At 38.3% G+C, this 27,975-nt stretch overlaps 3 protein-coding genes across 3 annotated transcripts; 1 reads left to right on the plus strand and 2 right to left on the minus strand.

Annotated features, from left to right (window-relative positions):
• Positions 1 to 535: 535 nt before the first annotated feature.
• LOC127797270 (DNA-directed RNA polymerases II and V subunit 6B-like) lies at positions 536 to 18,805 on the minus strand. The gene is made up of 6 exons (XM_052330011.1): positions 18,670 to 18,805; positions 4,907 to 4,940; positions 4,636 to 4,811; positions 4,494 to 4,545; positions 1,024 to 1,091; positions 536 to 887 (listed from the first exon to the last, which is right to left on the minus strand). Exons 1-6 carry the CDS (start codon positions 18,699 to 18,701, stop codon positions 818 to 820), a joined length of 432 nt encoding a protein of 143 aa, XP_052185971.1. The 5' UTR covers positions 18,702 to 18,805; the 3' UTR covers positions 536 to 817.
• Positions 18,806 to 21,682: 2,877 nt separating this feature from the next.
• LOC127798172 (protein IQ-DOMAIN 24-like) lies at positions 21,683 to 24,206 on the plus strand. Its single transcript, XM_052331543.1, has 3 exons — positions 21,683 to 22,156; positions 22,317 to 22,526; positions 23,322 to 24,206. The coding sequence occupies exons 1-3, from the start codon at positions 21,815 to 21,817 to the stop codon at positions 23,871 to 23,873; spliced, it is 1,104 nt and encodes a 367-aa protein (XP_052187503.1). The 5' UTR covers positions 21,683 to 21,814; the 3' UTR covers positions 23,874 to 24,206.
• Positions 24,207 to 24,349: 143 nt separating this feature from the next.
• Positions 24,350 to 27,958, minus strand: LOC127798173 (RHOMBOID-like protein 3). Its single transcript, XM_052331544.1, has 5 exons — positions 27,578 to 27,958; positions 25,969 to 26,132; positions 25,378 to 25,541; positions 24,959 to 25,209; positions 24,350 to 24,692 (listed from the first exon to the last, which is right to left on the minus strand). The coding sequence occupies exons 1-5, from the start codon at positions 27,853 to 27,855 to the stop codon at positions 24,578 to 24,580; spliced, it is 972 nt and encodes a 323-aa protein (XP_052187504.1). The 5' UTR covers positions 27,856 to 27,958; the 3' UTR covers positions 24,350 to 24,577.
• Between the last annotated feature and the right edge of the window lie 17 nt (positions 27,959 to 27,975).

Raw genomic sequence — 27,975 nt, forward strand, 5'->3', positions numbered from 1 at the left:
GATTGAAAATGTGATTTGGCCCTAGGCCTAGGGTATAAAAACTCTCCTATCAGAAGAGATTAAGCAAGCTTAGTTTTATTCTCTGTCTCTAAATTAAATGATTTTTTTGTTGTTTTTTACTTACTTAATTGTGAAAGGTCCTCCAGAAGATACTCTAAACAGTTCTCACTATAAATAGTAACCATCCCCCATTCAAACCCAGTTATCGACTAGTGCCATCTTTACAACTTACTTAGGAATATGTCATTCATGCATTTCTTTTATCCATCCATCAGCAGAAGGCACCTTGCATCTTGGTGCCTCTGTTGTATAAGCTGTTCTTTGGGGGTGAATTTGAGTCAAGAATCTAGTCTTATAACTAATTCAGTTGGCAACTAACCAATTTATTTAGCTTAGTTTAGCTCAATTCTCCAATTCAAAATTTTGGAGTTCAATTTATTATGGGTGAATTTGGTAATATTGCACTGATCAGTACCCTCTTCCAATCCAAAATTTAGACAGGAAAAACACCGCTTTAGGGGCATACATGCTCATGAGTCACAGGAACAAGTAGGCATAGTCCATAAAGAATCAAGTTCACAGGTAGAAGAAGAAGGAACTTTAACTGCAAATGCATATATACTAAAACTTAGTTTCAAGAGTGTACGCCAACAAGTTCAGTACACTCTTAGCTGGAATACGGCATATACTCAAAATCTGTCCAGAAAACTCATGCTAACAGGTCCCAATCGACACCATTAAAGACATCATCAGTCACCACCATCCTTCAAGAATGAAGAACCCATCTTTCATCAAAAGCAGCACAGATCAGGCAGTTTTAATCACCTCCCACTTGCCTCTTCCATGAGTCCTCCACAATCAATTCATCAACTCCCCAGTCCTCGTAACTAGAAAAGCAACACGACAAATATGGTACATTATTTAGAGACGAGGCCGGATAAGAAGAATAGTTGGAACAGTACACTTCAAGTTATCACTGTTGTCAATTTAGGACGCAGTAACAAAACTATATCTTAACTTTACCTTCCATCGGGCAGGTAACGGCGAATCGTGAAGGGAATCTTCCGCTCTCGGAGCTCCTTCATTGCAATCTAAAACATAAACGGGTCAAGAGAGAGCCAGAAAAAGCCTACGAAACCAAGTTGGCAAACAATGCACAATGTAGTTGGAAACAACTGAACTTAACCGACTCCAGAATAGATGGTAAGTGTTAAGATGAAAAAACTAAGAATATAATACAATGCTTCAAACTGCTCATCTTGGAACTCATTTGAGACATCTAGGATTTTGCTACCAAATGGGCCTCCCAAATGAGTAATCAACCTAATGAGCAAATGAGCCATAATGTTTAATTAAGTTATAAAGTAATCAACCCAATGGGTCGTGCCATAACATTTTAGTCGAATAAAGGTTAACTAAAGAAACCAAGGTCTTCAGATACCAATTTGATTTCATGCCTAATAGATCAATAATGGAACTATCTACTTATTGAGACATTAATGGAAAGATGTATAGAAAAATAGAAGAATTCATATATAGTGTTAGTAAAGTCTTGGGGGGCAGAAAAAAAAAAGCTTATAGTAGAGTCCATAAAAAAATATTATGAGAAGTTCCCAAAAAAAAAAAAAGGGAGAGCAAGTTCAAATTGCTCATAAGAAGTTATTAAAGACAAGTATCATTAAACAAAACATGTGTTAAGATTAGTAAAAGAAATATAGAGTTCTTTTCAGTTACAGTTGAATTGCATCACTGATCTACATTAACACTTACCTCTTTACTCTTATAATGGATGAATTCATGAAGCCACATCCAGTATGAGGTACCTTGGTGTATGTTATTACCAGATAATATTGTCTTGATAGGTGATACTAAGTTCAAATAATGGAGAGGCATCTTCAAATTCGAAGGCTTCAAATTTAACTAGTCAAAACTGAATGTATAAAATATAAGTTTTGTGAAAATAGAAGTGTGGATGCTATCATTGTGAGTAGTGTTCTAAAACGCGGCCAAGGCGCTGCCTAGGCGCTAGACGGCCCTTGGCCGCCGCGATTAAGCCCTAACCGGCACCCTAGGCGCCGAGGCGATTAATCCGGCCCGATCGGCGCCTAGGTGGCGCCTAGTCAGCTGGGTCGGGCGCGGTATGGGCCGCCTAGTTGCCTGGGTGGCTGGGTCAGGCGCGGCATGGGCCACCTACCTACCTGGGTCGCGAGCGGCCTGGCCGTTGCAATTTGTAAGAGACGTGTAGAGATGGTCGTGCGCGGCCTAGCCACTGCGATTTGTAAGAGCCATGTAGGACGAAGGTGGATGAAGTGTCCTCGCCTCTGAAGCGAAAGAGGAGGAGGCGGGCTCTTTATCTCATCTGGGAGCAGAGAAGAATGGAACTCGTTTGGGAGACGAGAGATTTAGAAGAATGGAACTCATATTGGGGGGTGGGGGAAGAGAAAGAGACCCAACATAAGTCAAAACAGTGTTAAAAAAATGGGCAACAGCTAGGAAATTTGAGAGAACTTTGTGGGAAAAAAGTCAAGAAAAATATATTTTATGGGTTAAATTATTGTTAATATATAATTAATTTTTGTGTGATTTATTATTAGATGAAAGCACAAAATAATGTAAGAAAGCAACAAATGTTACAAAATAATGTAGGTTTATGTGCCGAAAACAACAGTTTTTCTAGGTGGCCCCGGTCTAGCGTCTAACTAGCGCCTAGCGCCTTTTAGAACACTAATTGTGAGAATCCTAGATCAAGTTATTTCTACAAAAAGGTCAATTTAAATAAATAGGACAAATTGTTCAAAATCGAGAAAAAATTATTGAAAATATCACATACCAATGTAAGATGGTTAGATTTTAAAAAGTGATTCCAACATTTTGTACACTTGTAAAATCCCTTTGAAGCTGAAAAGGGGGGAGGGGGGGGGGGGGGGGGGGGAAGGAGTCGTAAGGGTTATAAGATCATTTTCATTATCCAACACAACATATCTCGTAAGGGTTATAAGATCATTTTCATTATCCAACACAACATATTGAGCAATTAACATGTGCAAAATATCAAAGTAACTATTACAAGGATGTTATTATGAATGTATGATTACAATATAAACGATGGAAGTAAAATCAAGATTATCTATAATAAAGTTGAAATGGTTCTTATAAAGGATAATATGTGCGAGATGAGATTATGATGATTTGAACATGAGATAAGAAGATGAATACAAACACTTGTTGACTTGTGAGAAGGTGAATGGAAAGGAAAAAAGCTTGTTGCAATAAAGAGAGACCAAAGTAAAACTGGTACAAAACTCTTTGAGATAGAGATGACTGAATATGACCATGGATAGAGATGATTGAATAGCTAGAATCCATGTAATTAACCTCATCTTTTGGGATTCTCATATACAAATTCAGCATAGTTGTTAATAGGAACGGCACAGTACATTATACAAAGCTATAGAAACAACTGCTGTGGGCATGAATACATCAAACATTGTAGGTAAATTTGGGACCCAAACTCAAATACTATGCAGCTTAATCAACTCTGGTATCTCTCAAGTACAAGACCAATTTACATTTAATTCAAGGAAACATAAAGAAATAGATGAATATGAATGCTATTAGAAGACCAAAAAAACTATATCACAGTAAACATGAATACAGAAAGATGTAGAGAACACCAATAAAATCACTAAACTTTTGGAGTTGCTGCCTCTAAACTGAAAATGTTCACCAACGTTAGAATATTGTTGAGGCTGTGGAAACTTTTAAACACTGATAGCAATAATCCAAGACCTAAAAGGATCTTGAGAGTGATAGCGTGGAAAATACTAAGCTATACAATAAAAATAATATCTTACAACCTTGACAAAATGCCATGATAGATCATAATAACATGCATGAGGACCAATCAGTAACAACTGAGATAAAAAAATGCCCCAGGTATGGTTCAAAGTTTTTAGCTTCTGCTGACAGCATGTCTATTCTAACCAAGCCCCGCCAAATATCAATATGGCAATAGAACAAATTATAAAAAGTAAAATCAAACAAGTTGAGGTCAGCCATCTGAAGATATCCTATAGTCAACAGAACATATTCACCTAGCTGAACATAACAAAATTGGATTTATCATCAAGCCCCAATGACAAAGGGCAAAGCTTGATTAAACTGACAACTGTGCTTGTCACTTAGCAGCATGAGACATTAATAGCCATTGTAAAAAATTACTCTACCTAGTAAATGATTCCAGATTCCCAATTAACTTTTCCATAATGCATCAAAAAGAGATGAGACTTGCGACTTTCAATGCTTCTTTTCCTCCTCACCAGTTCGAAGACAATATTATCATGTCATACAAGTTAAACTACATTTGGAGTGTACATAAGTAAAGGAGAAAGGCATAACACTTTGATTTGATTTCAAAGCCTGACAATTGTGTTTGTAGGGATGAGCTCAACAAGGGAAGACAGAAGACAAACATTAATGATAAAGAAACTCACCTCAAGTGGGTCAGTTTCACCTTCTAATTCAACCATCACAGGTGCGTTCATGCTGCTCAACCAAACTCAAAAGGTTAATAGACCCACTAACCCAGCTCATTTAATTTAACAAAATTCTGAACTTAGAAGCTTTAAAGATAACCTTATTTGGAGTGCTCGAGTACCCAAAATTCTTGCACGTTCATATTTTGTCATATATTTTGACGTCTTCCGAGGCCGTTCTCCTGCTACCTGTTCTTGTTTGTCTTCATTTTCAGCTAAAAGAGGGTCAGGAATGTCTTCATTGTTTTCATTATCTGCTTCCACTTCTACCCCTTCCTGTCAACAACCCACAAGAATCAAGCTAATAGGCAAGTTCTAGTAATACTCTTTACTAAAAATATTATACACACAAGAAAGTAAAGACTTCTTACATCAGGCTCGGGCTCTATTGGCTCATCTTCATATCTGGAGAAACAAAAACCTTCATTAATGTTAAGTAATTAGGAAAGCAAAAGATTAAGGAAGAAACTTCAATCATTAACGGTAAGACATCACAAAGCTGCTGATAGACATGAGAATAAACACACACAAACATCAATAGAGGTGCACCTCCAAGGGGTTATTCTAATATGGGCATCACAATTTTCAATGTAACAAATAATAAATGATATTCACTTGCACCGTGATTAGCAACCACAGGTGAGTAATATCCGCTAATTTTTTGCAACCCCACATAATTAATTGATAGAACATGTCCTATGAAACATTTTTATAGTGTTCCTCTATCAAGCATCTAACATTTACCTAAGAAAGCCAGATAGAAATAGTGTTCTTCCATCCCATAATCCTTATTTGCCATTTTGCAACTCCCTCTCTGAGTCGGTTCTTTTTTCTAAATCCTAGTTGAGTGAAAGCGAGAATTTGATGTCCATTTTTCCAATGAAGCTGAAAATTTTCAGGAGTCACCCAAAAAGCCCAAATTTACAGATCTAGTATCCGACCCAACTGAATTGAATGCACTCATTTGGTTAAAGCCACCACAATGAAAAGAGATTAACAAATTGATGTGTTACACCTATCTATACAGTTTTTAGCTGATTAACATAAATAAAATAAACTTAATAAAATTTGGATATACATCTCTATTTTCTAATCATAAAAGCCATTTAAGGTTGTAATTTCAAAATTCAATATTTTTACAAAATACATGATTGATGATAGATTTTGAAGCCATTGTTGGCAGTAGCTACTTCAATGTCAAGTCACTGTTGTCAACAATAAAAAATTTAATGAATTTGAAAAGTTCAAAATATCTGAGGTAAAAAAAAATTAAAAACTAAATGTAAACAGTCATTTATTTATTTTCTAGACGTAAAGTCATTTAAGGTCATAATTTTCAACAAGAAGTTCACTATTTTTACTAAATAGATGATGAATGACAAAATCTCTCTAAATAATGGGCATTATGTGCAATGAGAGATTTTGAAGCCACTGTTGGCAGCTACTTCAATGTAAAGCCACTGTTGTCACCAATGAAGAAAAAAAAACTGCACGGATTGAAAAGTCTAAAATATTTGATTTCAAATAAAAATAATAAAAATCTAAGGTTGCTTAAAAACTCTCTTATCAGACCCTAGGCAGGGTGTAAAATTGCCCAAGCTCCTAAGCTAACCCAAGTCCACCTAAGGATTGAACCTTCAACTATGAGCCCTGAGCACCAAAGGTTGGAAGACAAAAGAATGGGATTGAGTTTTTTTTTCTCCCTAATCACATCATAGAGTTGGCATATGAAAGAAAGAAATCATACCACTCTCTCCCCTCCCCTTCAAGAATGATGGTTGTTTCTATTAAATACATATGAGAAGTTGATCTGGCCCCTACTTAAAATAAGAGCTGAGCCCACTTACCCTCATTGGCACATTTCATGCATAGGTGGTAGGGGTGATCAAAAAAACCAGTGCACCGCGAAAACCGGCCAAACCAAACCAAACCAAATTGAACCGGTCGATTTTTTTTTTTTTTTTTTTGCGGTCCAAAACGGTTTGATAGTTGTACAAACTGCACGGTTTGCGGTTTGTATGGTTGGCGGTTTGGTTTTAAACCAAACCGCCCAAGAAAATATAAAACAAATATATAAAAAATCTATTATTATAAAAATCACCCCAACAGCCCCTACAACCCTTATTATTATAAAAATCACCTTATATTTTTATAATAATATATAACAAGTTTATAATAATATATAACTATTATAATTGCTAATAGTTTATAATAATATATAATTATTCTTTTCAATATTTTTATAATATATTATATGTTGTCAATAGTTATTTTCAAACCGCGGTAAACTGCACCAAACCAGACCACAAATGCGGTGCGGTTTGGCCGCACCCAAACCAGACCGTGGTCTAATTTGATCAGAAAATCGCACTAGCGGTTTGACTTGCTGAAAATGGTTTAGACTGATCAAACCGCACCGTATACACCCCTAATAGGTGGGAATGACAACCTCCAAGACCTAAAAGGTGTGTCAGGACCGAAGGTACAGTAGTAATAGATAATGATGGATGTATTCCTTGTTTGTATCTGCTATTAGTTTGGATTGAAACAATTGTACTTAGAAGTAGTTTGTAGTTATACCTAGAAAGAAGCAGCCTTCAGTTATAATTGGTTTGAAAATTTGGCGGCCCTATTGGCGCCAAATCACCGCTATCTGGATTAGTATATAAGATTGATCCAGCATAATTCATGGTATGAATGAATACAATTGAAACAATTCTGATTTCCTCCACCAAATTCTCTCCCTCACTTCTTGTTCTTTTGATCCTCCCTATTCTTCTAATAAATCCCCCCCCCTTCATTCTCCCAATTTCCAATCCAAACCCTAGGTACACGACAATTTGTCAAGACCCTGGGGCATAATAGTAATAGATAATGGATGTATTCTTTATTTGTATCTGCTATTAGTTTGGATTGAAACAATTGTACTTAGAAGTAGTTTGCAGTTGTACTTAGAAGGCCTGCCTTCAGTTATAATTGGTTTGAATATTTGGCAGCCTTATTGGCGCCAAATCACTGCTATCTAAATCAGTATATAAGACTGATCCAACATAATTCATGGTATAAATGAATACAATTGAAACAATTCTGATTTCCTCCTCCAAATTCTCTCCCTCTCTCTCGATCTTTCTGTCCCTTACTTCCTGTTTTTTTTATCCTCCCTATTCTTCTTCTAAATTTCCCCCTCATTCTTCCAATTTCCAATCCAAACCCTAGGGACACAACAATTGGTATCAGAGCCAACGATTCTCAGCTATGATTCGGTCAAATCCTATTAACTAATTAACGAGCAGTGTTCAGCGAATTCCAATGGTTCCGGAGCTATTGGACGGTGATTGGGCAGTAGTTGTTCCCTAGCTTTGGTTTCAATTCAATTTGAAAGCTGCTGAAATTAATTTTAGTGATTAAACCTAGGGTCCAAAAATTCAACGAAATCGGCGAGTTCAAGCATTCTGACAAGCTTGGTTGGTTTCTCGACTAGGATTTAGGAAGTTGTAACAATCGACCAACGCGACCTCCAAAAACGATTCAGGTAGAGTCGCTTGAATTTTGAAGCAACGTGGTGTACAATGTACTAGAGACTCGGAATTGATTTTGAGTACAGGAGAAGATTGATTCTCAGAATTTGATTCCGATGCATGGAGGTGATTAACGGCGAATAAGTGATTTAGGAAATTGAGCAATGGACGACTCTCGACAGTGAGATCGCCTTCGATTTCTTCTTCATGTGCAAATTTCAACTATCCTAGCGACGGAATGCAAAGACAGATCACAACAAATCCCTAGCGACGATCCTCAGCTACTGTTTTGTAATTTTCGACACCAATCCACGGTCGCTACAGGGTGATAATGAGAGTTAGTGAAGTGCATCTTGAGCGCGATAGTTGATCCATGGCGATGGGAAGAAGTGATTCCCAATGATCGGCTTAGATGGAGAAATCGTTGAGTTGCGGCTACTGTTAGTCTTGATCGGCAGTCAATTGCAGATCAAAGGAGAATGATCGGGTGGCAGTAGGAGTTTCTGAAAGAAGCGGTAGAATTGATTGAACAACTGAGTCGATCAATTACAGTGGTAGATTTTGGCATGATTAAGGTATAGATTGTGAAGGCGGAGCAGCAGATTGATTCGCTGCTATTTTTTCCAAGCCGCTGCAGTTTCGATTCCTAATTTGAAAGCAGATCAAATTGGCGCAATTGAAGCAGATTCGGCGAATTTGGAAGCCATTTCATAAACTACTGCAACGATCAGGGGTTCATATTCAAATTTTGCAGGCGAATTCAGCTTCATTGATTTTGACAAAGGAAGTCTTGGAAGCGAGTTTATAGGCATCTGGAATGATCACTTCTCACTTCCGACGAATAATAGCAGTTGTTCAATCCTCAGTAGAATCATCCAGAGATGTTCCTTGATCGACGATTTCACCAGCTATTTGAATTTTGATGGCGGATGACATCAAGATGAAGCCGAGCAAATCTCAATTGCAGCAAGTGACGACAACGATGACAGAGAGGCAGATCCATGTTGGATCTATAGAATCGACGGTGGATAGGAAGCTAGACAGTGTTGTCGGTTTGTTGCAAGAGGAGATCAATCACAAGAGTGAAATTATAGATGAATTTAGAAATTGAATGATGGACTAGTATATGATAATGTTCGCCAGACAAAATTAGGTTAGATTACCTGCTTGTTTGCTTTCCAAAGAATATTCTGATCTAATTTTTATAGAGAAGCTACCAGATCCTTCGAATAATCATTATTCTCCTTATGAGTTCTTGAAAATGAAGCCGCCTTAGGGGAAGTCAAGATTGTGGGAGACCGATTCACCACCTACTTTAGATTTTGGGCAGAATAAGAAGTATTCTAATTTAGGCAGCAATAACAAGAAGAATGACTGCAATATCGAGAATAATTTTGGCAATGAAAAGCATTATCTAAAGAGAAACTATAACGATCAGGTTGTTGGAACAGTAGAACCAAAGGAACCATCCAATCCCTTTGAAAAGGAAGTTGATGAAGAGGAATATTCTAGCAAATAGAAGGAAATAGATATGGGTAAATTGTTTGCATGGAACCAGGAGGTTTTAACTAAAAATCAGCCGATATTAAGGAAGTTGATGCTGTAGTCCCTCAGCAGGTTTTCAATTTACAGGGATCTGAGGAACCAACTAACGTGAACCTGTCAATGGTAACTCAAAATTCCGGAGATGAAAAGAGTTTGGATAAGGAGATCCGTGTAGACAACATTTTACAAGGGTAGGAAGCTGATAAATCGGTGGATATGCAAGCTATAAATCAGATGGGAGATGAGAACTGCTATGAAGATGGCTTTCATGCACTTGACATGCTGGCCAGGGATATTGTTTCATTGGATAATAAATCATGTTAGGAATGAATTTGAGTCTCTTACTATTGCTGGAAATGGTATGTTTGGAGGGATATCCCCAGCTAAAATATCTTCCAATGTTGTGAAGGTGTGTAGACTTGATAAGGAAGTATGGGGACAACATGTAATAGGAGGACAGCTACAGAAAAGATTAGAAGCAGGCTTTACGGCTGGAAACAAAGTCTTGCATGAGTAGACAATGCAATTTTTCAAGGGAAGTTATGACATTGTGTGCCAGTTAAGCAAAACACTGCTTTGGTGATGGGGAAAATTGGTGTGAACAACAGTCAACAGGTTTCAACTGCTCACTACGACAACCAGCGAGTGGTTGCTTCAGATTTTATTTTAGCTGATGAATCCAAGAGAACTATGGACAATGCATTAGGCTTGCAAAAGTTTTTCAAGATTGCGCCATTCAAGCTGTGGAAGAGAAGAAAAAAGCATATTGGAAGCTGTGGAAGGGTGGCATTTCTTGGGGACAAGAAATGTTTTAAGGCAGGGGGAATGTCAAGACCCTGGGGTATAGTAGTAAAAGATAATGGATGTATTCCTTATTTGTATCTGCTATTAGTTTGGATTGAAACAATTGTACTTAGAAGTAGTTTGCAGTTGTACCTAGAAGGCAACAGCCTTCAGTTATAATTAGTTTGAATATTTGGCAGCCCTATTGGCGCCAAATCACTACTATCTGGATCTGTATATAAGACTAATCCAACATAATTCATGGTATGAATGAATACAATTGAAACAATTCTAATTTCCTCCTCCAAATTCTCTCCCTCTCTCTCTCGATCTTTCTCTCCCTCACTTCCTGTTCTTTTGATCCTCCCTATTCTTCTTCTAAATTTCCCCCTCATTCTTCCAATTTCCAATCCAAACCGTAGGCAAACCCTAGGTACACGACAAGGTGGTATAATCATAACCACCCAGAAATTTCTGTGGAATTAAACTAAGCAATTTCCAATTGTTTTATCTTCATGAATTTGCAAGTTTCCCAGGATTCCAAATAATTTTAATGCTTGATATTGAATATTTACCCTCGATCCAAACTAATTCACACAAAATTCACATTAAATAGTTAAAAGAACCTTGATTTTATTTGGAGTTTTTTCTTTTATAAAAAAGGCAACATCATCTTATGTTTCCATAACTTTTAGGATTTTAGTGATTTAAATTTTGTGTTTGAGCTTAAATTTATAACCATGAGTAGGATGTTACAACCCTTTGGGTAGAACTCACCCCCAAAAGCTAATTGTTAAGGGGAAGGTGTCCAAGAAGTTATAAACCCCACACCAGAAACCTAACTTCTAATGTGAGACAAGTCTCATACCCAATAGTGGACCATAACATACCACCACGCTCTGCAACCTGACGCCCACGCCAACAGGTTGTGCACTAGCCATTGCTAGCCCCAGGCAAACATTGCAATGCCGGTATCACCTCCGTCGCTGCTTGCTTGCACTAGGAGCCATGGGGCCGGCTCTGATACCACTATTACAACTCTTTGGGTAGAACTCACCCCCAAAAACTAATTGTTAATGAGAGGGTGCCCAAAAGATTATAAACCCCACATCATGAGCCTAAATTTCCAATGTGGGACAAGTTTCATACCCTGCAATGGACCATAACATAAGAGTACTTTAAACTAAAATTGCTTTGCTTTCCTGTTTTTAAGGCCTATAAAATAAATCATTTAGGAGAGTGAAAAATATTTAGGTGAATGAATATAGATTTATCATCTAGGCAAGTGCTCAGCCTCCACCCCCTCCCCTTCTCTATCCTTCCTGCTACTTTCAACCTTTCAGCCTATATTTTATCTCTGCATCCTCTTTCATTTACTATGTCTTCATTCTCTATCTTCTTTCTTCTCCTCATTCTTCCTTAATAAATCCCTTAGTCTAAATATTCCTTCTTTCCTTTTGTTAACCGAGATCTCACCCTTTAAGGATCACTCAAAAAAACACTCAAATGAAATCTCTCCCTGACTCGCAAACAACCAGCAATCAGAAAACAAAACAAGAACCAATTAAGAACACAAGAATTTACCCTGATTCGGTCTTAAAGAAGACCTACATCCAGCTTGGCTTTCGCCCCCACTAATCCACTATCTTGAACGATAATACAAGATTACAAAGCACTCAAACTCAACTCTCACCTAGCCCAAAAAAAACCTGAAAGCTATATAGAGTTGATACAAGAAAGATATTCACTCTTCCTCACTGCTCAATCTTACCCCAAGACAGATCAATAAACCTGAGAAAGAAAAGCCACACCAAAAGCCTTCTCCTCTGCCTCTATATATAAGAAACTAATAGGAGAAAAGGCCCCTGACCGACTACCCAAAACTGGCAGTTACAACCAACTTGGTCAGCCCTAGAAAATTAGTAAAATCCTTCTAGTAATACAGCAGAAACATTACATGAAAATATCCCTACTGTGAAGTCATTTGTTTTTAGATTAGTTTATGTTCTTAGTATTCCCTTTGGGAAGTCTGTTAGCATATTTTTCATCCTGTAATTTGTAGTAGTTAGTTTGTTTCAAAGCTGCCCGGAAAATGGTTAAATCTGGTCAGGATAGGGGCAGTTAGTTGTAACTGCCTTGCCCGCCTCTATGCTTATAAATAGGGGCTGGGAGGGCTCGGTTGTATGTATGGAATCTCAGGGTTATCTTGTAAGGATTGTGCGGGTGAACTAGGTCAAGAGATTCTGCATTTCTCTTGGGATTTCTTCTCTTGGTAGTCTAGGGTTTTAGACTAAGGGAAAAGAGAGGGTTTTCTAGTTCATATAATTGCTGTAAAATTGTCAAGATAGTGGAGATTTCATGGGCCTAAGGCAGTCTGGATGTAGGTCTCTTTTATGAGACTGAACCAGGATAAAATCTTGTGTCCCTTGTTGTGTTTTCTTGCTATGTTCTATTCCTATTTTTGTTCTTTCTATCGAGTGATTATGTGTATATTGTTTGGGGATATAATCAGTGAGTCTTGAGGGGTAGTTTGCTGTAAGTGTGTGGTGGTCTCAAGAACTACAATCTGGTATCAGAGCTCCAGGGATAATCTTCAGCAAATCTATCAAGATTTTTCAAGATTCTCAAGAAACCAGAATCAGCTCTGGTAGGCGACCATGGCACCCTCATCGGCAAATCGATATGATGTGGAGAAGTTTGACGGCAGCAACGATTTTGGCCTCTGGCGGATCAAAATGGAAGCCCTGCTATGCAGTCTAGGGTTGGAAAAAGCAATCGAACAAGAGGTAACTACCGAGGGAAGCTCTGAAGGTAAGGATCCTAAAACCATATCTTTAGAGGATAAGGAAATAAACAAGAAAGCATACAGCATGCTTATCTTGAGTCTTGGAGACAAAGTTCTCCAAGAAGTTTCAAAATTAAAAACAGCCACTGAAATTTGGAAGAAATTGGAGTCTCTTTATTTAAAGAAGACTTTATCCAGTAGGCTGTATTTAAAGGCCAAATTCTTCACATATAAGATGCAAGAAAATCAGAAACTTCAAGAGCATCTAGATGAATTCAATAAGCTATGTCTTGACTTAGAGAATATAGGAGTAAACTATGAGGACGAAGATAGAGCCCTAGTTCTTCTTTATTCTCTGCCTAAGTCTTATGAAAACTTTGTAGACATCCTGCAACACGGTAGGGACAAACTATCGTTAGAAGATGTAATAGGATCCCTAAACTCAAAGGAATTGAGAATAAAAATGGAAATAAAACCCACCCCCAGTGATGCCCTAACCGTAAGGTCTAGGAGTACCAAAAGGGACTCAAAAGGAAAAAGGGGAAAGTCTAGATCAAAGTCTAGAAATGGAAAGGGTCCTATTAAGTGTTACTACTGCCAGGAGGAAGGGCATATCAAGAGATACTGCCCTAAAAGAAAGAAAGACATGGCTGAAAAGAAAACATCCGATGGTGGAGCAAACTTAGCTGACCTTGGATATGACAGTTCAGAGGCCTTGACTGTCACAGAAATAGCTGGAAGTAACAGTTGGGTGATGGATTCGGGTTGTTCATTTCACATGACCCCTAGGAGGCATTGGCTGCAAAATTATAGAGAAATTAATGGGGGTAAGGTCTTGCTGGGCAATGACCATGAGTGCAGGGTTATAGGAGTGGGAGATGTGAGGTTAAGGATGAATGATGGCTCGTTTTTGACTCTCTCAGCAGTTAGGCATGTGCCTGATCTCAAGAGGAACTTGGTTTCCCTTGGAGAATTAGACAGAAATGGCCTAAAATTTAAAGGAGAGACAGGAGCCATAACAGTGGCCAAAGGGTCACTGGTCTGCATGAAAGCAAAATTGCAGAATGGCATTTATATCCTGCAAGCCTCCACCTTAAGTGGTGAGGCTGCAGCAGCAAGTAGCAAATCCCAAGATCTGGCTAAATTGTGGCATCTAAGGATGTCACATATAAGTGAGCAAGGGCTCAAGGAGTTAGCTAAACAAGGGATCTTAGAAAATAACCAAGTCTCAGTTTTATCCAAATGTGAGTCTTGCATCTATGGAAAGGCAGCAAAACTTAGGTTTAATAAGACTGCCATTCACTCATCTAAGTCCACCTTAGATTACATACACTCTGATCTGTGGGGACCAGCCCAAACCCCAACCCATGGAGGATCTAGATACTTCCTTTCTATTATAGATGATTATTCTAGAATGTTGTGGGTTTATGTGCTAAAATCTAAAGATCAAACTTATGGAATTTTTAGAAACTGGAAGACAATGGTAGAAACTCAAATGGGCAAGAAAATTAAAACCATTAGGACAGATAATGGATTGGAATTCTGCAATAAGGAATTTAATGAAATGTGCAAAGAAAATGGCATAATTAGGCACCTAACAGCCCCTGGAAACCCCCAGCAAAACGGGGTGGCTGAGAGGATGAATCGAACAATATTAGAAAGGGTAAGATGCATGTTATTCCATGCACTCCTTCCAAAAACTTTCTGGGGGGAAGCAGTTTCTACTGCAGCCCATATACTCAACCGAACCCCATCTAAAGCCATAGACTTGCAAACTCCCTATGAGAAATGGACAGGCCATAAGCCAAACCTTGCCCACCTTAGGGTGTTTGGGTGTTTAGCCTATGCTCATGTGAAGCAAGGCAAACTTGAACCTAGGGCTAGGAAATGTCTCTTTATAGGTTATCCAACCGGTGTGAAGGGATACAAACTATGGAACCTTGAACAAGAAGGACCTAGGACAATAATCTCTAGGGATGTAACTTTTGATGAGTCATCTACCATAAGTCTAAGCTCAAATGAAATCCAGAAGCATCTAGATGAGAAGATCGACTCTATGAAGGTAGACATTCAAGGTATAGAGCCTGAAATGAATGACACAGAACCTGAACCAGTTCTGGATCTAAATGATCAGGTCCAAGAGGAAGATCAGGGTGCTGAAACATCTCAATATGAGGAAGAAGAAGCTGACAGTGATGCTGATTCCAGCATTGGTGATCAGCCAAACCCAAATAGGCATAGTGTGGCTAGAGATAGGCAACCTAGAGTCCGCAGGCCACCTCTTAGGTTTGGTTACTCAGATTTAGTAGCCTATGCTTTATATAGTGCCTCCAAAATTTCTGATGAAGAACCCCAGTCCTATGACCAAGCTATAGCTTCTAAGCATTCCCAAAAATGGATAGAAGCCATGAAATCAGAAATATCTTCTCTTATGAAAAACCAAACCTGGGAACTGGTAGAAAAACCGAAAGGGAAGAGGATTGTAAGCTGCAAATGGCTTTACAAAATAAAAGAAGGAGCGGATATAAATTCTAAGCCTAGATTCAAAGCTAGGCTAGTTGCTAGAGGATTTACCCAAGTCCAAGGGGTTGATTACAATGAAGTTTTCTCCCCAGTTGTAAGGCATACATCAATTAGGGTTTTGCTGGCCATCACTGCCCAATTAGACTTGAAATTGGAGCAGATGGATGTTACCACAGCTTTCCTACATGGAGAGCTGGAAGAAAAGATATATATGAACCAACCTAGAGGTTTTGAAGTCAAGGATAAGGTGGAGAAAGTTTGTTTGCTCAAAAAGTCTCTCTATGGGCTCAAACAATCTCCTAGACAGTGGTATCGCCGATTTGATACTGTTATGATAAGCCAAGGATATTCAAGATGTTCCTATGATTGTTGTGTGTATCTTAAGCACATATCCCCTAGCATTTCAATATACTTACTACTCTATGTGGATGACATGCTTATTGCAAGTCAATCCCACAAAGAAATCCAGCATCTAAAGCAGAAATTAAAGGCTGAATTTGAAATGAAGGAGCTAGGTGAGGCTAGGAAGATTCTAGGGATGGAAATCTCTAGGGATAGGCAGCATCGAAAATTATTTCTATCTCAAAAATCATATATAGAAAAGTTGCTATCTAGGTTTGGTATGGCTGTTTCAAAACCAGTAAGTGTGCCATTTGCCCCTCATTTCAAACTAACCTCAAAACAGTCCCCTAAAAATGAGGAGGAAAGGAGAGAAATGGAGAAGATTCCATACTCAAATGCTGTAGGCAGCCTGATGTATGGAATGGTTTGCACCCGGCCTGACCTAGCTCATGCAATGAGTGTAGTTAGCCGCTTCATGGCAAACCCAGGTAGATCTCATTGGATGGCAGTAAAATGGATGCTTAGATACCTAAGAGGCACCAGCAAAAATGTGTTATCCTATGGTGGAGCCAAAATAGGAGAAAAACCTAGTATTCTAGGCTTCTCAGATGCAGATTACGCTGCAGACCTTGATAAACGTAGGTCCACAACCGGTTACATTTTTAAGTTGTGGAATTCCTCTATTAGTTGGAAGTCCAGCCTCCAACATGTGGTAGCTTTATCTACTACCGAGGCAGAATATATAGCTGTTGCTGATGCAATTAAAGAGGCTATATGGCTTAAGGGGTTAGTGGGAGAGCTTCTAGGTTTAGAGGTTAAAGTCACCTTGATGTGTGATAGTCAAAGTGCTATACATTTATCAAAGAACCAGGCTCACCATGAGAGGACAAAACACATAGATATTAGGTATCATTTCATTAGGGATATCATTGAAAATAATCTTGTTGATCTAATCAAAGTTGTAGGAGAAAATAATGCTGCAGATATATTTACTAAAGCTGTTCCAGTTTCAAAGCTTCAGCAACATATCAAGCAGTTGAATTTCATTCCAGATCAGAATTGAAGATGAAGCAGGTGTGCAGGAAGCTAAAGTGCAGTGAATCTAATTCAAATGGGTGGAGAATTGTGAAGTCATTTGTTTTTAGATTAGTTTCTGTTCTTAGTATTCCCTTTGGGAAGTCTGTTAGCATATTTTTCATCCTGTAATTTGTAGTAGTTAGTTTGTTTCAAAGCTGCCCGGAAAATGGTTAAATCCGGTCAGGATAGGGGCAGTTAGTTGTAACTGCCTTGCCCGCCTCTATGCTTATAAATAGGGGCTGGGAGGGCTCGGTTGTATGTATGGAATCTCAGGGTTATCTTGTAAGGATTGTGCGGGTGAACTAGGTCAAGAGATTCTGCATTTCTCTTGGGATTTCTTCTCTTGGTAGTCTAGGGTTTTAGACTAAGGGAAAAGAGAGGGTTTTCTAGTTCATATAATTGCTGTAAAATTGTCAAGATAGTGGAGATTTCATGGGCCTAAGGCAGTCTGGATGTAGGTCTCTTTTATGAGACTGAACCAGGATAAAATCTTGTATCCCTTGTTGTGTTTTCTTGCTATGTTCTATTCCTATTTTTGTTCTTTCTATCGAGTGATTATGTGTATATTGTTTGGGGATATAATCAGTGAGTCTTGAGGGGTAGTTTGCTGTAAGTGTGTGGTGGTCTCAAGAACTACACCTACTATTACAAACTCTAATCTAGAACAAATGCTTTAACACCTTTCCTTCTCCTAGGATTGTCTCTAATTGTTCTTTTCTTTGGCTCTGTCACTCCTCTGTCTCATTGTTCCCTTAGCCTTATCTCTCCAATGAAAGCACCAATCTAGTAGCCCTGATCTTTTTTCCCTTCCCGAGTCTACAACTTCAATTTCAGGGGCATGTCCTCAGTCTTATTAAGGGCTCAGTAAAACCCATTAAAAATTTGTCCCCAAAGCAAAGGCAGAGAAGTGCAAGTGAGCAAGCAAGTAAACAGAAGTTCAAAGATTAACCTCGCAAGACGCTAAGACCAAGACAACTCTAAAATGCCCCTGGTAAACTAGGTTACGGTTTGATGGAGTTCCCCTCCCTGTTCCAAACTGTTGGCACGGAGAGAGAGAGAGAGAGAGTGTGTGTGTGTGTGTGTGTGTGTGTGTGTGTGTGTGTGTGTGTGTTGGGGGGGGGGGGGGGGGGGGGGGGGATCGAGCAGTAGAATTTAAGGAAGATCATTCCTTTCTTTTTAACTGTTAAGAAAAATCAGCTCCATTATTTCAACGATAGACCAACAAAAAAAATAAAAAACAAAAAAGAGCACATAAGCAAGAACACGATATCAAATATTCAAGAAGACCCCGAGGAGGCAGAGGAAAATCAAAACTGATTTAAATAACATGCAACTCAAAGCATGAAAAAAAACAAACCATAATCAACAACATTGGCGAGTAATCACAATTTCAAACCGTTAAAGCAAGATCAACAACTTACAAGCTGACAGAAAACCTAAAGCTTATCACTATCAACGAAAGCACACAGAAGCGGATGACATCAAAAAGAAAAAAACTTAAGCTGAACAGAGAAAAACTGATCAAGAGAAAGGGAAGAGAAAAATTGGAAGTAGTACGAACCCCCCGTCCATGTCGAAGTCCTCGTCCGCCATGTTTGCAGCACCGGAGGAGTCTCTCTCTCTCTCCCTCTCTGAATTGCTTCTTCCCTAATACCCTAATTGAGCCAGAGCAGCACCAGGTCGGCTTGGGGCTGGATATTTCTGGAGACTGGAGAGACTCAAAGTTCTGCCCGAATTCGGATTGGGATCCGACCCAATTTCGAGACCGGCAAGAACGTTCTAATTTAGGCCAACGGGTTCCTTGGGCCCAGTTTCTTTGATCTTCTTTTGTGGACATCCAAGCCCACTTTAGCCCATCAGACAAGGTGAAGAGCCCACATACATTGCGAGACCTTGGTCTATAAATTGAGTTCGTAAATTAAAAATATAATTAATTTAATAAATATTTTTTCATTAAAAGTTTAATTTTTCCCTAAATATCCTTTAGTAAATATAATTTTCACATAATACAAAATTAATTACAGTAAATTTATAAATTTAAAATTATTAATCCGAATCCGACAAAGCATCTTTGTGCCAAACAGGATAAATTCCCTCCCTGTTAATTCAATTCAGAACAAGAATGATTGTGCATGCAGATTGCAGAGACAGCAAGAGTGTTTGATGGGCCGTAAGTGTGCTTTGCTGGTGGGGAAAGATTCACATCTCCCTCACTCTCACACCACATGCCAACCCATCATTCCTTTCCTTGAACTAGCTTCTTTCCTTTATCTTTTGCTAATAAGTAATAAACGGCATCATCATCCCATTATAATTGCAGCCTGCTGACTTGTGAACCCACATTCTCTTTGCTTTCTCTGGGAGTATTGCAATGATTAATCGAACTAATCCTCCCGTGCACGTAGTATAATAGTAAAACACTTAAAATTTTACGTAAAATGTCAAAGTTCGAATCAAAGTGATGACTTAAAAGATAAAATTATTACTAAAAATAATATTTAACTAGAATATAGTAATAAGGGTAAAAAAAAATTTCACATGAACTACGTTGAATGTTCAATTCTAAATGATTGTAATATCATTCGAATTCAGTGACGGAGCCAGAAATTTTAGACAGAATAGGCAAAAATTAAACCCTAAACTCTAAATTATGTCTAAAATTAAATAATATAAAAAAATTAAAAATAACATAATATTAAAATATATATTTCAATAAATTATACAATCGATGTATTTTTATATTTTAATAACGTAGCATAATAATATCATTATTAATTTTATTAAATATCTATTTTTTAATATACACAACTAAGTTGTCGTTCAATCATTAATCTCCAATTTGATTGTGTAGTCGAGTCTTGATAAACTTCATGACAGACTGTCATTTAATCATTGATTTCCAATTTAATTACGTAGTCAAATCTTGACAAACTTCATGATAGAAAATATATTTTCTATCATAGTTTCAAATATGTAATCAATAAATTTGTAACAAAAAATAAAAAAATTAATCCCTTTAATTAAAATATAGTTAAAGAAATGGTCAAAGAAGGTTAACATATACAAAAGAAAAATGGGTCAAATTTTTATATATTTTATTTTTAATTTTCGACTAATACTGAAAAAAGCACTGGCAGTCACTACCAACCACCATGACCAATGATTTTCAATGATTAGATGCAATCACTTGACACCCTTATTCCCATCGACCAACATACTTAAAAAATCAGTAAAATCTAACGGGCAAATTTCATAAATCTAAACTTAAACTTTTAGCCAAACCCAATGCACGTAAATGCACTAGGAATTGCCACCAGCATCGTGGCAGGTGGTTTTTGGCAATAAGAGTCAGTCACCCAACACCCTTATCTTCATAGGCTAATATATCCAAAATTTAGAATTTTTTAAAAATTTAGGTAAGCGTTCAAAAAAAAAATTAAATATTAAATTATTATATATAATAATTTTTTAAAAAATACAGGGTGGAAAACTGCCACCCTTGGCTTTATATGGCTCCGTCATTGTTCAAATTTATCCAAATAGTACATCAAGAGAAAAGATCACTCATCTTTAAAGATTAGTCAGGTGAAACTCAAACATTCCAAATAAATAAATAAAAAATTAAACTAATCATTCTAATTATTATCATGCATTCTAATATTATAATATACTTTAATTATCATCAAAATCATAACCAATTATTAATCTTCCTTTTTAACTCTCAACAATAAATAGTTAGTGCTGAGACATAATAATTCTAACGAAGATTACACAACAGAATATTATAACAGGTGTTGAAGATTACAAAAATTAATTTTTTTAAATATATTTTTACGTCATTTACCCTAATTATTTGTATATAATAGGTTTGAATTGGAATGAAGATCTAGCTAGTTTGTCTGTTACAATGACAATAATAATCATTGAAAAAGGTATACGAAACAATTAGTTTGAATTAAAACATAATTAAAAAAAGTACTGTCATTTAATTTTAGAGCTAAATTAATTATTCTACTTTAAAAATTATTAAATTGGCCATTTTATTTTAAAAGATATAAATTATAAGTGTGTGAACTCTTTTAAATCTAAATTTATGATTATGTAAGATTATTTTTTATTAAGACTTCTAAACATATAATAATTAAATTGATCTCAAAAACTTAACTCTATGGACATTTCACCCTTGTTCCAATGATGGTTGAAGTGACTTCTTTGGCCCTTTGTTCTCAAAAGAGTATTGGATGAACGAAGCATGATCTTTTTTTGGAGGAAATAAGTGTGCTTAAAAGACTTTGTATTAATAATTCATTAAATGTAGTTTTTAACTATATTATTACTACACATTATTATTAGTATAGAATCATATTATGTTAGTAATAGTAAGTTATAATAATATTATTTATTTTTAAACTAATAGAAAAAAAAAATGTATGCCACTTTAATTATAATTGTTGAGCTATTGTATAAAAACAATGTTTATACAGAATTTTAAAACCTATTAAACTTCGACCCGACCCGGTTCCATGCCCCACTTGCCAACCATTATGCATTATCCCATTCGACGGACCCGGCTTTTGTTTCCCATTCGATGCTCAATTCTCTCTATAAACGCCTCTCTCTCTCTCTCTCTCTCTCTCATCACTTCACTTGAATGAAAAGATGACGCAGAGCCGATTCCTGTTGCCAATTCCTCGGCGATACTGAGCATGGGCAAGGCGTCTAGGTGGTTTCGGTCGCTTTTAGGCCTAAAAACCTCGCCGGAATATTCGAAGAAGGACAAGAAGAAGCGAACATCCAGTAGATCTTCTACCGGCAATGACCACAAATTCGGCGGCGCCCGAGGCCTCTACGTCCACGCGGAAGAAATGGAAGCCAACGAGCACGCGGTAGCGGTGGCGGCGGCGACCGCGGCGGTGGCGGAGGCGGCACTGGCGGCGGCGCATGCAGCGGCGGAGGTTGTGCGGCTGACGAGTAGGGCAACTGCAGGGAGTGACCGGCGCCGGGAGTTGGCCGCCGTGAAGATCCAGTCGGCGTTCCGAGCTTATCTGGTACGTATTTCTAGCAGAAGAATTTTCGGCATTAATCCCTAATTTGTTCGGTTTGGCCGAGCTGTCTCCATTATGGTGGTTGGGAGTTTCCGGGCCGAAAGAACAATAAAGACCCGTTTCGTCTTCTTATTCCTATCAATTTGTGATGTGATCTGTGAAGGCTAGGAGGGCTTTGAGGGCACTCAAGGGACTGGTGAGGCTTCAAGCATTGGTCAGAGGCCACATTGTGAGAAAGCAAAGCGCTGAGATGCTACGCCGAATGCAGGCCGTGGCCCGAATCCAGGCCCAAGCTTCTGCCAATCGGGCTCACCTTAACCAGCCTCCACCACCACCCGTTACTACAAAGTCTGATCGTTCCCCTGCGTTGAAGGTACACCCTTGATTTCCATCCAATGTAGATTTCTCTACTTCCTAAGACGTGTGTAAGTGTGCACGACCGAATTAATGTGATTGGATGATTTGGTTCAAATTTTTATCTAACTAATTGCTTCCACTTTGGTTCTATCTTTATAGATCCAAGGTCAAGAGGGTAAGTCTGAATTAGATCATCAAACCTATAGACCCACCTCAACTAATACACAACACCTATTCCTAAAATTGCCTCGATACATGCATACCTACACGCATTGATGCCTTTTTGTTGGACTTCTTTTATTCAATAAAAAAAAAAAAAAAAACAGAAGCAGAAACTAGGTGAACGGGATTGGTATTGTGCAAATTTCAAAATGAATGTGTTGAGTTTCGATACACCTTTGGCAACTGGCAAGGAAAATAAGCTTAGTCTGATGTTAATTCAGGAGCTTTGTATTGGTAGAATTTGGAACTTAGAACTGAGACATAAGCCGATCTAACTCAAATTTGATTGGATTGAGTTGGTTCTTGAATTTGCTTTATAAGTGTCAGTTTTGGTTCTAAAACGCTTTGATCATCTAATCGTAATTTGTTTAAGCGTAGATGTATATAAAATCCAAACCTAACTCATGAGACACCCATACCGAATAGGAATAATAGCTCATAACCACGCGCATTAGATAAACACACAGAAAACTACCCTAATTGCATTGTAAACCGCTGTTAAGTCTGTAACCTTCGGCCTTGGGCTTTTCTAGCAAAATTAAAGTTGGGCGGATTCAAGTGGAAATCGGTCTCTTCGTTGTGAATGCAGAGGTCCCAAACAAAATCGAAGATAAAGAAGAGTGTGCACTTAGACAAGGCTCCAGTATTGGGTCTGAATTGGCTAGAGGTAGAGCTAGAGAGATGGACGAAAGAATGTTGTTCACGCACCAGCCAAGCTTATGCGTCGCTGAAAACTGGACGTGCCGATGATGATGATGAGAGGAGCGACAAGATCCTGGAAGTGGATACATGGAAGCCTCATCAGTTGAGCTCCAGGCTCTTGAGGACACCGCAGCACGCCCCGCAATGTCACAAGAAGAACCTAAGCGTGTCTTCTGCCGAGCCCTTGTCCTTCAGATCCCTAAAACTCCCAGGTGATGGCCAAGTCTCTTCTGCCTCCTCCTGTAGACCCGCAAGCAGCGGCAGGAGGAGAGGTCTGTTTTCGCCTGCCCGGAGCGAGTTCTCCAGAGCCTTCCATGGCGATTACTTGGCGTACCCGAACTTCATGGCTAACACAGAATCATACCTGGCAAAGGTCAGGTCCCAGAGTGCTCCGAGGGAGAGATCTCAGCCCGAGAAACTTGGCCGGAAAAGAGGTTAGTTTGACAATGGCATCATCATCCATTGTCGAAGATGGTGATCGGACCTTTTCTTCTGATTGTGAAAAGAAAATTCTATATGTAGCAGTTGTATTCAATTGTGGGTTGGATTGTAATTGGCTTGTTAATATTCCTGCGGAATGCTTGTACAAATATCAATATATGCATGTGTGCGTGTGCGTGTGCGTGGATCATAGGAATACTACTATTCTGTATTCCGGAACTGTGTTGTTGATACCCACCTGTGTTTTGTACATTCTCAAGAACACAAAGATGAAGCCTCTAATTTGCATCTATTTTTTCTTTTACGGTAAGAATTAAGGAATTATACAACTTCCTTTACTTATCAGGCATGCTTGTTGTGTAGCCTTTTGCACGTATTCCATCAAATTTATTTACTGCACATTTATAATATAGTGGCACAGACTAAGATGTAACCTTTTGTTTGTTTTAATATGTTGTTCTGAACTTCTAGGGCTGTTAAAAAGCCTGGTGCCAAACCAATATATTACGTCTGTTTCATATACAAGAATAATCCACTGCCCTCTCAGTAAATGCAGTGTCCTTGATGCCTAAATAACAGTTCAAAAGAGCGATACAAGCAACCAGAACTATAAGAAATCTGGACATGAAACCCAGGCAAGTGATGGCATGGCAGGTGAATCCATATATAGGAGACAGATTCAGTAAAAGCTTACCCTAATTCCTAATTGTCATCGCACTTCCATCGACTGGTGGGCACACAGTTGAGGTAGTGACACCAGTGACAACGATCATTTGCATTTTCTCCTCGGAATAGCATCACCAATCCCACGGTAAACCTGCATTTCTTACAATTCTAAGCCAGAGAAAACATCACCCAAGTAACCTGATAAAAACCATACCGACAGAAAATAGAACAACATGCAAGTTGTTTATGTGAACAAGTTGCAACCAGAAGTAGACATATATAGAGATATTGAGCAGCCCAAATGCGAATAACATGAACTGAACATAAACATGCATTGTGCTCTTGTAAGGACTCTGCAAAAGATTGCAACAGGCTAGATTAAATTCATGATTGTATTGTTAGGACAAGTAGACTTACCCGGCAACAAGCAGAATCAGAGAAACTAACCCCAACCCATACTGGTAGGCCTTGTATCTAGATCTTGAACGAACACCAGCTGGAAGATCACGGCGATTTATCCATCCATACTGAGGACGAGGGAGCAAAATAAAGCCAAGGAGGAATCCGGTCAAGAAGCCACCAATATGGGCATAATTATCAACATGTGGCAGAATGCCAACACCTAGGTTGATAGCTACAATGAAAATGATTGTTAAGATTGCTGCAGCCTGTAAGAGGGAAGAAGAGAAGTTAAAACGTTGCCAGAGCCTATAGATCACGGACAGCATAAATTCTAGATAGCTTATCCAAGTGCTGCAAGGCAATTGTAAAGACTAGAAGAAAAAAGGGTACGTAAACAGCAGTTCTAATCTGCATTAAAGCTAAGGCATGTTCACCTTGTTGGTATATATAGTCCAGTTGGTAATAAGCTCTGCAAGCATCGCCCCAAGAAGGCCAAAAAGAGCACCAGAAGCACCAACTGAGATGCTTCTCTGAATAAACAGAGAAGAAAGTATACTGCCACCAAATCCAGATAACAGATAGATTACCCCAATACGAACTGCAATTTTGAGTCCAAGCAGAAAATGTCAAATGACAAGATGAAAAGTAACTGTTTCAGGAAAACAAAAATTAAATGCACACAATATCCACACGAACCCAGTATTGAGTGAGACCAACTGTCCCTTTCTAGTAAAACTGGAATTTTTGAGTGGCTAATGTAGACACGTGATGCGTACTAAACAGGTGTATTCTTCTTAAATGTAATAAACAGTAACGTAGAAATAGATTGTCCATATGAGGAGCAACCGTTGTATGCTTCTGAGATAACTTCCTTTTTTTCCCTCTTTTTGGCCAAACATGTGACACCTAACTCGTTCTTATCTGATGAAATTCCTCAAATCATCATACAAGGCCATACTCAGGAAATATTTCACTCAACTTTTTCAAGACCAAGACTCAACAACAGAAGCATACATATTGCATACCAAAGCCAAACTGCTGTTCAAGGTGGATGCCAATTATGACCAGGCTCAGCATGTTAACAAGGAGATGTATAACACCAGCATGTAACCAGATACAAGAAATAAGCCTCCATCCCTGGTGCTTGTGCACTACTTTCCTCCATTCAAGAGCTCCCAATTTCTCCAATCTTTGAAAATAATAAAATCTGGGTGTCAGTAGAGATATCTAACCTTCCAATTATGATAATAAGCAATTTGATCAGAAACTTCCACACACTATTTTTCTACAATGGAAAAGGACTCCGTATGACAGACTGAATAGCCAAGTTAACCAATTTCTTATTTTCTCCATAAACACCGATCTAAGTAAACTGCACTCGGCAACGGAAGACGAACTCAACAAGAAAATTACAGAAGTGACAGAAGCAAACGCATTCACCCATTTAAGGAAATGGGCAAGATTATCTGATGTGAAAGCTTAATCAAGAATAAAGAGGGACAGAACTTACTGCAACACAGTCCATTTATATTAATCCACAGACAAGAAATACTTTCCTTCTTTTTGGCAGCATGAAATATCAAAGACAAGCAACGGTTAATGAGAGAAGGCATTTAAAATGAAGTTCCATACACATTTGTAAACGGATTGGGGGTTCTGTACCGTCTGTGTGCTATACACAAAAATAAATTGATAAACAAAAAGAAGGCAGCAGCATTGAGATTTGATTAAAAAACTTCTCATTAGGGTTCTCTGGTGCAAAAATCTGTAAATCCAAAAAAAAAAAAAAAAAATTCTCAGTAAGGTTCTCTAGTGCATAACTAGTTCAAAACCGTCTGAAATTTATTTGTGAGTTTGCAACATCTGTTATTCTTCTTCCGTACCCCTCAAATAACCACTGATCTAGTTAAACCGAGTATATACAAATAAATTTTATATGGATAATTTGGGGGAAAAAAGATCACACAGCTCCATTTAGAGGGAACACCGAACACCTACTCATCATTCTCCCTTTGTACTATAATAGGAGTATTGCTATTTATAAAGGGAATCAAGCATCAAATTTCTTTTATTCTGTCATAAAATGTGATCAGGTGTAGTTCCCCATTGTTATTGTTGTCATTAAGATGATCTAATCACTATAACTAAGACAGGAATGAATTAAGGAACGTTCCACAAAGTCTGCTCAAGGAGCAGGAATCCAAGTGAGTGAAAATACTGAAAGAACTAACTTAATATGGATTGCAAGAATAACCAGTAGCAGCAGCTTACGGGGGCACCAAGGGGAAAAAAAGGCATCATATACCATTAAAAGAACGTTCATAACAGAACAGCGAAGATTATAACAGAACAACAAACCAAAAAAAGAAAAATTGAGAGATTGAAAGGCAGAGTCCAAAAGTAGCTTAACTAAAACCAATTTCTGAACCAAACGAATCAGTAAATAAATTCAATCACAATCGAACACCAAAAAGAAGAACCTAAATTCGATGCCACTACAATCACAACTGACGAATTCCCAGAAGAACATAAAATTAAATAGACACGCAGATTTGGAACTGTCGAAGAAAATAACTAATTAAACAAAGAAAGAAAAAACGGTCAAGATAGGCATATGGAATAACGGATTACTACGTCGAAGCAGAAGGCCCCAATAGAGGATTTTCCTTGAGCGGCTGGAAGGAGAAGCGGCCGAGAAACCTCGCGACGCATTTCCCATCGAAACGCGGATTGTGCTTGGGGCAATTGTTGATTAACATAGTGATAACGAACATGGCGACGTTGGCCACGACGAACATAGGGATCAGCCACGAAGTCCATTGGTTGTCTCTTTCCTCGATCGCGTACGAAGTTGAGGAACTGCTTTCGCCTCTGTCCTTCGCTCGGCTGCTCTCCAAATCTTCGCCCCGCATCTTTTCTCTCTCACTTTCTCGCGAAACAAACGCACGAAAGCAGCGTGGCGGATGGAGAAACAGAGGAGAGTTGTTGTTGCAGTGTCGAGAGGAGGGAATGAACGCGCGTGAGATTGGGCG

This window comes from Diospyros lotus, chromosome 3 (assembly GCF_014633365.1).
Source record: "Diospyros lotus cultivar Yz01 chromosome 3, ASM1463336v1, whole genome shotgun sequence".
Taxonomy (NCBI): domain Eukaryota; kingdom Viridiplantae; phylum Streptophyta; class Magnoliopsida; order Ericales; family Ebenaceae; genus Diospyros; species Diospyros lotus.